This window comes from Lissotriton vulgaris, chromosome 9, assembly GCF_964263255.1.
Source record: "Lissotriton vulgaris chromosome 9, aLisVul1.2, whole genome shotgun sequence".
NCBI classification, from domain to species: Eukaryota; Metazoa; Chordata; class Amphibia; order Caudata; family Salamandridae; genus Lissotriton; species Lissotriton vulgaris.
In genome coordinates this window covers 691,677,156-691,689,204 of record NC_141697.1, presented here as the reverse complement: position 1 = coordinate 691,689,204, position 12,049 = coordinate 691,677,156, and the positions used below count along the sequence as shown (strand labels likewise).

The 12,049-nt window shown below is 43.1% G+C and overlaps 1 protein-coding gene across 1 annotated transcript in view; it reads left to right on the top strand.

Moving 5' to 3' along the window:
• MEIOSIN (meiosis initiator) overlaps positions 1–12,049 on the top strand; it is a 2,303,138-nt gene that overhangs the window by 1,939,867 nt on the left and 351,222 nt on the right. Inside the window, exon 12 of the mRNA XM_086938419.1 lies at positions 8,647–8,882. Coding sequence (XP_086794545.1) covers positions 8,647–8,882 — 236 coding nt within the window. The remainder of the gene's footprint in view (positions 1–8,646; positions 8,883–12,049) is intronic.

Sequence of the window (12,049 nt, the reverse complement as noted above, 5' to 3'; positions counted from 1 at the left end):
AGTTGAATTTGTAACCTTCCGATGCGAACCCAAGTATTATGGTGTTCACTCTTTTCAAGTGAGTCTCCAGGTCATCGTCTGTAAGATAGATGTCATCGACATAGGATAATGCTTCATCATCATACATTTGTAGTAATTCTGTTACCCTTGCTGAGAATCATCCTGGGCTATTCTTGATTTCCAGTGGGAGTCGACAAAATTGTGTTTGCGACCCCATTATTGAGAAAGCGGTCAAATACCTGCTTTCAGGTGCAATGTTTTGACAGAAGAATCCATTAGAGATATCTAATGTGGTTTTTTTTTTTTGCGCCCAATGTTATTCTTTAGTGCTGCACTGTGTGAGTTTTGGACTGCAAAAGTTTTACAGCAGGAGTTTAGATGTCTGTAGTCCAAAACTAGACAATATGAATCGTCTGGCTTGGAGACAGGAAACAAAGGATTGTTCATTTGTGAGGGGCATGTTTAAATCATCCCCTGATATTCAAGTTGATCTAAGATCTCCCTGATTTGCTTTTTAGCTTCTTGTTTAACTGGGTACTGCTTTTGTGCAGTAGGTTGATTTTTTAACTGGATTTTGTGGGGAGGAGAATTCTCATCCCATCCTACATGATTTTTATATAACGCAGGGGCTTGGGCCACTGCCCATTTTCTTGCAAATGTGTATTTTTTATGAATTGGGATATGATTTGAGAAGGCAGGCATAATCATGTCTTCGCCATGAGGGCACTCCCTGGCAAACTCTGGGGGCCAGTCTTTTTCAGCTAACAGGATATCATAGCCTTTAGATAGATTTTCCAAAAGAGACCTTTTATTTTCCTAGTTTTATCTCTCTCTATACATAATGTTATTTCATATAGTTTATGGGGCACGCTAACTCGCGTGTCTGCAGTTTCCACTTGAATCTATTCATTTGTGTCCACTGTCTCCAGAAGATTCATCAGGATCTTGCGAGCTATGGTCACATCTGCTGCGCTGTCTAGCATTGTCTGGGCCCACTCTCCGTTTTTCAGTTGTGTCCTCAGGATTCTCTGCATGTTTAATTTTAATACTTGCTACCTCCTTTCTGGGAAATTGTGATTTTTTACTTTGATGAGCAGGTTCTTTGTCTTTGGACTTGACGTGCTCTTCCTTGTGTTCTGACCGTCCTCTTCTTTCCGATGTCTGTGAGGAAGTCTGAAAAGATTGAGAGGGACGTGTATCAATATCTTGATATCTGTCAGGTTTTCATAATTTATCCCTATCTCTAAGGTTGTACCTTTTTTTAGAGGGCTCCCTTTGGGGAGACTTGTCCTCCCCTCCTGGAGATCTATTTCTCCGTTGGGGAGACCTTCCTCTGGACTGAAATTGTTTTTCTCTGGGAGTGGTTTGTTTATTACCCTCCCACTTCTTCTTCTGAGAATTCAGATTGTTTTTAATAAAGGTTTTTTCAGGATTTTCAATTAGTTGGGGTTTTACTGGTTTACCACCCAAACTATCTCTGCCTAATTCTTCATAGGATTTTTCAATTATTTTAGCAAACTCGAAAGGTTGGTCTGTTATATCGTCTCCTTCAATTTTTGGCAGATTGCCACACATGCTGCTTCTCCTTTTATGTTGGCTAATAATATAGCCGAGACCTGCTTGAAGTCTTTCAGTAATTTCATACCCAGAGTTAAAGCAGGTTCTGGACTGTATTCGTTTTGAATCTGTCTTAGTACATCTGGTATAACCGCCATTGACGGAACACCATGTGTTTTTGTGTAGATAGAAGCAAAGTCCGTTCCCCAAGTGTCACAGTCCTTCACATGTGGTGCGATCCCCATTGGGAGACAGTCAGAATTCTGTGTTTTTCGTGAGGGGTAGTATCAGGAAATACTGCCTCTATCTGAGGGATTTTCTGAGCTAACGAGAAAGGAATTTGTTCCCGTTTTGCGGGTGTTTTACCAACACATGATTGTATATTCTGTGGTGTAATTTTCTTTGTGTTACCCTGATGAGGGGGTATTTTGTGGAATTTTAATTGTAGTTAGGACTGTTGATGTCCGCATGACATATTGGACCAGTTGTCTATGAATTTTAATCAATTGTTTTAGCTGAACCAAAAGTTTTCCGTCTGACATTGCTTCAATGTCTGGGTGTGGTGTGTAGCTGGCTAGAACCGGCCACGTGGCTCCTGGTCTACCTAGTGGACCGAGCCTGGTAATGTGATTTTGATGTTTTAGGGCGCCATTAAACAAGAGCAGGTGCTCTTGGTATGTTAGTGGAATTTCAATTTCCTCGAAAGGAGAGTATTCCTCTGGAGATTCCGCTATTTTATAATAGTGGAACTCAAGTGTCACAGCATTTGCTGCTGGAAAAGTTATCCAGGAATAGAATACCTCTTTCTGCCAATAATCATGTGCCCCTACCACAAATACAACTGTACCACCTCTTGATGATACCCCATTTTCTATAAGTTTTATAGTTATGGTTTTTCTTATATTGACCGGGATGATTATTGCATCATGGTCGTCTTCATTAAACCCTGTAAGGTCTGCACCCGGTTGATTCGCATTTACTGCAGCTTCACCGGTTTCGTTGTTGTCGCCGTGGTTTGACATTGTTTAATGAAAGTTTTTTGCAGAGCAAGTTTCAAGGAAACAAAGATTAGGTGCACAATATTTTGGAACACTGTATCCTTCAACGTTGACTATACCGTAAACTAATACATAGGATTCTCATCCTACTAAGTTTCGGCGGATATTAACCTTTCACCCACTCCAGACGTCTGTTGGAGTTTTTACGGGAGAAAGGGGTCTGTGTGAAAAGCACGACTGAGTTACTTTAGTATCTTGCGTTTGATTATCGCCTTACCAAAAGTTGGGCGCCATGTAGTATAGTTTCTATATTCCCAATAGGCTCGGCGCATTAGAATAACATAAACAGCAGTGTAGATGTAGGACTGAGGTCATCTAGGTCTCTACTGACTATGTTAGACTTAATTAGTTTTGCCAGCTAGCTCAGAGGTCACTAGAAACTTTCTCGATTGAATAGGGAGGGGTTAACTTCCCTGATTTAGACAAGAAGGGAATAGCTTCTGACAACCATATAACATGACAACTTTGCTTCCCCAGAATAAGGAGTATATCTCCAGAGTCGTGTGAAAACAATAGACAGCTATTTTACTCAGTCAATCGTGCATGCTTAACCTCTTAAGTGCTGCGTCGGGGCGTTGGCCGACGGCAGCACTACCTCCCCAGTGCTGCGCACGACCATTGGACGTCCATTCAGCACTAGTTCCAATGGACCGCGCAGCACTGGGGAGGGATATTTGCGCTGCATCTAAGGTGTTAATTTCACCAGGGTGCAGAGAAATAGAGAGACGGGCGTTTTCAATAAAAGGTGTTATTTTATTGAGCAGTCTTCTTTCTCATGCAAGAGAAATGAATTGCCACAATTGCAATATTTATCATTAAGTAAAGTGAAATAATACTGTAAAAGCATTGATATGGTTTCTTAGCCATATGATACTTTAAAACGGATAAAATATTTACATACATAAAAACATTGACTAACGAACTCAACTGGTCCTTCTAAGATACGCCTACTCCGGTGTACCTGACCTAAGCCTAATACGTGGGAAGGAGTAAGTAAGTTGCAGTTTTAAGTTAAGTTGGGTTCTTTGCCAAGAATCTGAATCAATAATTTGCTCTAAGGTTTGAATCAGCTCCGTACCTTGGTTATAGAATGAAGGAGGTCTTGTATCTCGTTTCTCAGGACTCGATCTCCCAGTAACACGCAAGGGTGACTGGAAACACCGGAGCTGGATTTCTCGGCGTGAGAAAAGGCAGCTTCTCCAGTGTGTCAAAGGGGAGGGACGGCTTCCTTCGGTTCTCGCATCAGCTGGGCTTCGGATAAGTAGATATCCGCTCTGCTCCACACCACTGTGTGTTGCTTAAGGCAAGTGTTGGTATATTTATACCTGGAAGGTGCCGTGTTTGACGTAAGGTTGGACATAAGACGTCGATAAAAGATGTCACTAAGAACTAACTGTTCCTTTAGTGCTCGCAGGAGTTCAATGACAAATTAAAACAAAGACATGGGGAATTCCCAGGTTTCTAAAGGTTTGGTGTGTCGAAAGAACTCGTTGTGCTCTCTAGGAATCTAAGGAAGTAGCCTTGCCGTATTTGGGCTGCGTGGGCTATGACTAAATATGGGTAAGATTCTTATGCCTTCATAAGGACATGATTTATCATAACCACATAAGGGCATGAATCGGGAATATTTAATTAGGGTCCCAGATACATTCACAACAACTTGCCCGACGCAGCTCGCTACAGCTAGTGCCGAAGGAAGCTGACTCTCCAGCTGACGCACTGATCAGGAAGCTGCCTTTCTCCTGCCGAGAATCCAGCTCCATTGTTTCCGGCTCCCCTTGCGGGATGTTGGGAAATCGAGTCCCTGAGACAGAGATACTAGACCTTCTTCATTCTAACAAGGTATGGTGCTGATTAGAACCTAGAGAAACCTTTGGTAGATTCTTGGCAAAACTAAACCTATGCTAAACAACACTTACTTCTTCTCTGGTATTAGACTTAGATTAGGTACATTGGGCTAGGAGTATTTTAGAAGCACCAGTTGAGTATTTCAGTCTATGTTGTTTATGTATGTATTTTTATATGGCTTAGAAACCATACAATGCTCTTACAGTATTATTTCATATTACTGTTTACGCTGTACGCATTATACTTTGCATTCTGCATAACGATTGTAGCAGTTCACTTCTCTTGCATGAGAAAGAAGACTGTTCCATAAATCTTTTTATTGAAAAAACCTGTCTCTCTATTTCTCTGCAACTCTGATGAAATGAAGCATGCACGATTGACTGAGTGAAATACTTATTTATTGTTTCCACGACTTTGGGAGATATATTCTTATTCTTGTGAAACAAAGTTGTCATGTTTATGCGGTTGTCAGAAACTAATCCCTTCTTGTTTATTTGAGAAAGTTTCTAGTGACCTCTGAGTTAGATGGCACACACACAATTAAGTTTAGTATATTCGATAGAGACCTAGTTGACCTAAGTCCTATGTCAAATCTATAGGATATATTATTCCAATGCGCAGAGCCTATTGGGAATATAGGAACTATACTACACCCTATAACAGAGGGAATCTGGCCAGTGGAAACCCAGTGACCGAGGACAGGCACCGCTTGAGATGGAATCGCCTTCCTGACGGTGCTGAAGTGCTTAGAGTCCCACCCTGAAGAGGTCAGTGTGTTCTGGTGCTGACTACCCAGAGCATCAGTGGTTGGTGCTCCACTTTCGTCCCGGAGAAGGTATGGCACCACTGGAGCGCTGCTAACAGTATTGACTGGGCTAATGCAGAGTTTGACTGCTCGCAGTTTTTCCACAAGTGCTGTTGAGCTGCGTCTTCCCCCTCCCCATAGAGTCAGGAGTAGGCAGAGAGGACAGTGGCGGGTCCACGCAGTGCCCCTGCAAGCCAGCCCTGGGCATGACCACGGATGCAACAGCGGCGCTATTTGCGTTAACTCTCACTCAGTAAAGCCGGTGTACTGATTAATTCCACCAATGGAATGGCAGAATTTATTAGTAATTCTGCATCACTAGAGTAACGCAGAATTACTAAATTCCTCCAATTCCGCCTGCGGAATTATTAATTCCGCCCACCCCTTGTATTTATGCAGCACCCAAACAGTAATAAAGTGACAGCAGAAGAAAACCCTCAAACCAATTTAGGACAATAGAGCAACATTTATTAAATACAATGAGACCAGAATTATAAAAATCCAATCAACAGAACCGGAGATATGCAGTTTTAAAGTTTTAGGTAAGTATAGCATCTAAAGCACCAAGTGCCACTCATGGTCATGTGGTCATGCTGGACCCGGGGAAACTCACAAGTTCAGGCTGACCGCGATGAAGCACTGGCCAGATACAAGGATCAGGTTGGCGTAAGGTCTCTCGGGCAATAAACGACAAAAATTGCTCAAACAGAAGAAGTGAAATATTATGTTCTAGGACTAAACCTAATTGTTGCCTGTTCATAATACGTTGTACCGGAATTGATATGTTGTGTGCATAGGAAATTGTTTGCATATAGCCTTGGTGTTGTTTACGATACCTTGTAAAGGGTTCAGAGGGTTTCCCTTTTCCTGTGGCACCACCTTTAACGTTTTCTCTAACCTAACAAGCTGTCAGAAACTTATGCAGAGCGCAAGTAGTTCCTGTCAATACAAAACCCATTGCCTTTGTGAAATACAAGGATCAGGTTAGTCCTGCTGAAAAAGTTACCTTCTCAAAGTCCAGTGGAAAGAGTTCTGTTCTTATTGGAGGAGCAGAGATAGCGCCATGAATAGTTGTAGCACGAAGAGCAGACCTGGCATTGTGACAGTAGTCACTGTAGCACGAAGATCCGGTCGGACGTCTCAGACAGTTATTGCTGGAGGGGTGCGTGGCAGTCATTACAGGCTGTCATTGATGTAGCGCGAAGTGCAGATGGCTGGTTGGCAACGGCGGTCCCTGTAGCGCAAAGAGTCGGGTTCGCCAGGGTTATGCATTAGTTGTCACCCCAGGCAGGAGAGTCTTGACACGAATGGGCCCATTCGAAAATCCCAACACTTCAGGATTTCACCCTTCTTCATAGGAGTAGCTCAATTGATGGTCATCCAAGGGTCCACATCCTGGGGAAGCATCTTTTGGGGATCAGGATCTAACTCTAGCAGAGGCCAGCGTGGCTCAGGAGGCTCAGTTACAGGTCTAGTCTAACTGGTTATCTAGGCAGGTGCAAGGAGGCCTCTGTAACTTGTTGTGTCGCTGTAGCTCAGACTGGAGCTCAGCCAACTGACCCTCTGAGTCACTCGGGTTGCCTGAGATGATGGGAGCAGGTCCAGTCTTCTTTTTTAGAGAGTCGGTCAGTCCTTAAGCAGCAGGGCAGCCCTCTAGGAGTCTGGCAGTCCTCAAGCAGCAGGGCAGTCCTCTGGGGAGAAAGACATGTTTCAAGCAACAAGGAACTCCGGAGAACAAGGCAGTCCTTCTTCTGTAAAGTTCACAAGTCCAGAAGTATACTGACGAGTGGCTCTGGAAAGCCAATATTTACACCTGGTGTCAGCCTTTAAAGTGAGTTTCTAAGCTACCCCCACATCTGGTTCTGGAAAATTCTTCTCATTTCTGTGTCAAGGCTCCAAGAAGTCTGGGGTGACAAAAGGCTAGTTTCCTACTCCTTTGTATGTGGAGAAGGCAAAAGCCCTATGAAATTTAAGTGGGGATGGGAACAGGTCTGCCCCAAACATCTTGGCAGGATGGCCCATCCTGTCCACACTTAATCCCCTTGTGTGTCACTGTCTGGAAGGATTACACAAACCCCAACATCAAAGCCATTTACAGGCATGTGGCCCAGGATATTGGCAGAAGACAGAAATGTTAGAACAAGAAAATGCCAACTTTCTACAAGTGGAATTTTCTGAATTGTTACCTAAAACCCGACTGTACCATTAAAGAGGATTTCAAATGACAATTAATTTGAGTCTATACAGCTTTTCTTTATTGGCTCCTAATACAAAGCTAGCACTTATAAATTTAATCAGGAAACCCAGTGTTAGTCAATTGGGGATATAGACCTGCAACAGTAAAAATGTTTTTAGGAATTTTCACTGCTAGGTCATGTAAAACGGAAACCCACATGTCTTTTAAAACAAAATACAATGCACCCTGCCCTATAAACCTTTAGGGCTTACCTTCGGGTTGACTTGTAATTAACAAAAGGGATGGTTAAGGCGTGGAAAAGGTTTCTATTGCCAGTTTGAAATGACAGTTTGAAACTGCGCTAAAGACTGGTGTGGCAGTCCTGAAACATGTTTTAAAAGGATATTTTAGTGGGTGGCACAATGAGTGCTGCAGGCCCAGTACTAGCATTTAATTTACAGGTACGTGTAGTACCATTTACTAGGAACTTATAAGTACATTAAATATGCCAATTAGGTTTAGCCCAATTTTACCATTTTGGAAGAAGAGAGCACAAGAACTTTAGCACTGATTATCAGTTGCCAAGTGTGCAGTGTCCTAAAGCCACCACAACCAAATTCAGCAAAACAGGAGGAATGAAGGCAAAAGGTGTGGGGGGAATATCACGCCAAGGATGTCAAATCAAACAGGCTTAAACGTAGATAACTACGGACAGTTCTTCATTGGTCTTCAGGATTAAAACTTAGTGTGGGTTTGGAAGACCTATAAAAATAGTAGAAGGCATGCTGGAAACAACTACTGGAAACAATTACAGCTAAATGTATACTTTGTTGTGGCACTCATTTCAGAACTCTCATTTTGAGAGATAGATTTATGATGTGATAGTCTAAAAGACACATTTACATTTTTCAGAGGGTCTCGACTTTTGTATTAGGGAATAACAAATAATGAACCCCAAAATGCTGCTCTATTTTAGTTCCTAAGGCGACTTTGCTGAAATTAACCTTCATGTCCCGTGGCTAATAATCGTCGTATATATGGGGGAATTAACTGTCAAGTTCAGTGCAAAGTGAATACATGGCTTAAATGCACATTTTTGTATCTCCTTTTTTCTCTCCTCATGCTTTCCATTTCTCCACAACTAACATCTTTCTCTGGCCTTGTAGTGACTGCCCCTGTGTTTCATTCTTTCTCCTCTTCAGGTCCCAAGGTATTCAAAGGACTGCCTGAAGTCTTCCAGTGATGAGAATGGTGACTGCACATGGACACCGTGCCAGAAAGGAAAACGATCACACATTGGAGAACGCAAGAGAAAGAGGACTCACAGCTTTCAGAGGCTCAAGGCTTTGAAGAAGCATCATTGTGTCTTTCAGCTCAAGAAAAAATGTGTGAATGGCTTCATCATGTTTTGCCGCATGAATCGCAAGCAATACATTCGGTAATCATGGATTTTAGTGATCTCTATATTAAAGTAAAGCTATATATATATATATATATATATATATATACTGCATTAACTTTGGAGGCATTGGGCTTGAGACATTGTCTGTAATCTGCTGTCACAGTATCTCCTAAACCAGGTACATATGTCTGCCACAGTCATCCTGAATACTTTGTTCCATAAATACGAGACTTCTATAACAAGATGAACTAATACTAAAATGAGTGTGCCAGTGAAATTGCATCTTATCCGTCTGCACCTATGAGAGCACAACAACTTTTTCTTTTCTTCAGCTTCTTTTAACACATTTGTGTAGAGTCACACACGTGCCACTAGACCAAAATGTTGATGTGGATATTAGAAGGACTCTGGCATCACAATGTATCTGGATCATTCACATTTGTTATCATCCACAAAAAAGTGCAGCACTTTGCTTACTACTGTAAGCTCAAAAGATGTGTTCTTCGGTAAGCTGTTCTTGTCCCTCTCAAAAGCAGCATGATGGTCGCAGAGTGAAGCTCATTTTGTCATGGTAACTTTCGTTCATCATTTAGGTTTCATCCTTGTTTTTGGACATCTCACTAGCAGTCTGACTTTGTGGGGGGGGGCCTCTTCCATAAACTCCTAAAAGTTACTAAAGAACGGACAATACCCATTTGCTGCACTGCACATTGCAGTCTAGAGGCGTGATGCGCATCGTACAGAAGAGCAAGAATATATTTTTAGCTTTTTATACAGAAGTGCCTGGCTGGAGGGAAGGTGGACACTAGTGACCATGAATACCTTAAATCATAGGGACTGTACTGACTGAGATGACTAAAGCATTAGCTACGCTAAAAGGTTTGACTTTTGTGTGGCATGTGGATGGGTAGTGGACATGCCATTCAAATGTTGAGCCGATTGGCTTTGCCAGTGCTTATTAGCCCAGCAATTCTGAGTACTGGCCACACACAAAAATAACTTGAAAATGGAGACAACAGAAAATAAAGCAACCCTTTTTTTTGTGCATCCATTTTTCCGACACTCTTATCAGTTGTCTGTTCTCAGTGCTATGGGTCGGTTTTGGACTTATTTCAGATGTATTAGTCCCTTGTGCATTCATGTGGAGGTAGAAGCAACCAATACAAAAGTAGTTAGACTAAAATACTCTGGTTGTCTGATCCAAAATGTGCCTGATAATGTCTGAAGCATATATAGCAAAAGAAGCCAGTAGCTAAAGATGACTTACCCAAAGTTTCTTAAACTAAATTTCTGATCGATACATCTGCCTGCAGATTCCTCACCTTTTGAATATCCCAGGCATCAGTCTGGATCTGGAAACTCTTCAATAGCTCTCTTATGCCAATATCTCAGCACTGTACTCGACGTCACTGGAACCACAAAGCATGCAAACCAGCTGCCCCAGTACCCTTTTCTCCGTGCCATTTACAGTCCAGAGCTATCTTAATCTCCTCAGTAATTGTTGACAATTGTGGCTCATTTCTTCTAATCAGGTGCAGCCATTCCTTCACAATGTCTCCATCCAAGTGGTCCGGATTCAAACCATGCAGAGAATGTGATGCTCAGATGCCCATTGAAGGCCCATACAGTAGCTGCCCGTGGTGCCTAGGATTCAACCATGATGTGAAGGCCTATGAGTCATGTTAGAAGATGCATCCCAAGCTTATTAATAAAAAAGAAACCAAAATGTTTGTGGCCAGAGCATGAGATGAACACAGAGGGCACCACAAGTCAAGACCGAGGTTGAGGTCACAGAAGTCTTACAGAAAGAAGCACAAGATATATAAAAGGCATGAAAATCATTCTTCGAAAAGTAAGTCACCAGGGTCCCCTCCTTTACCTCCTCCACAATCGGATGAAGACCCCCTTGGAGGATCAGGTGTCTGCAACTCCATTTTGACCCAGCTACAGTCCAGGGGACGCTGTTGTCTGTGGTACTGACTCTAAGGCCCCTTCTCTCTCAGCTCTATCCAGCTTTTCCTGCTCGGGGAACAGATCCATCAATGTTTCTGGACACGATGTTCAACATGTTCTGGTGATCTCTGGTCCCCTCTGGAGTGCCGCCTGGCCACATGGATCTGATGACTTTTTCTTATGTGCATTTAATGACGCTATATTTGCCTCCAGTTACACGGGCCACCACTGACATCGGGATCGACACTGTGCCCAACGCCACCCTAGTAAACCATCTCATCCTTGTCACCTTTGGCACCTCTTTACTAGTACCAAAGGTGATGCCTCCAGCAGTGCAGATGACTTTGGCGTGCCGCTTACGACACTACCATATCCACTCATGACTCTTCCACTGGGACAACCCATTTGACCTAAGACTCTGATCTTGATGAACTTACTACACTGGTCCAGAAGAGACATGCAAAGATTAATGGAGGAAAGCAGGCTTTTCTTCAAGGACTCTGGTCCTCAGGAAAAACCCGGAGTGATGATGAGGGGGACGGCCAAGATGCCAGTGGGCTTGATACCTTCCATGAGTAGGAACTTTCATCCCGACTGGGTTCCACCACCACACATAACCTCCTATCACTTGGTTATCAGAAGGGCAGCTGAGATGCTGAACCTCTGGTTATCATCTAGAGAGACAACATTCAATATACTCAGTGCTCTCCACACCACTTCTACCTTTGCCTCCAGTTACATGGGCCACCCCAGACATCAGGATTGACACTCTGCCCAACACCTCCCCTGTAAACCATCTCATCCTTGTCAACCTTGGCACCCCTTCACCAGCACAAAAGGTGATGCCTCCAGCACGGAAGATGACTTTGGCGACCCGCAGACTACACTACCAGATCAACTAATGACCCCTCCACTGACACAAGGGTTATCAACTGAGGCTGATGGTGTCACAGCCCACTTGACTGAAGCCTCTGACCTTGATAGACTAACTACACCAGTCCATAAAAGACATGCAAAGATTATGGAAGAAAGCAGGCTTTTTTTCAGTGTCTCTGATCCTCAGGAATATTCTGGAGAGATGATGATGGGGACATCCATTCTACACTGGACCAAGACTTTGCAGGACTCAAGGATGACAGTGGGCTTGATACCTCCCAGTAGTGGAAATTTTCATCCAGACTGGGCTTCCACCACCAGAAGTTACTGCCTAACACTCGGCTATCAGAAGGGCACTGGAGTAGCTGGACCTC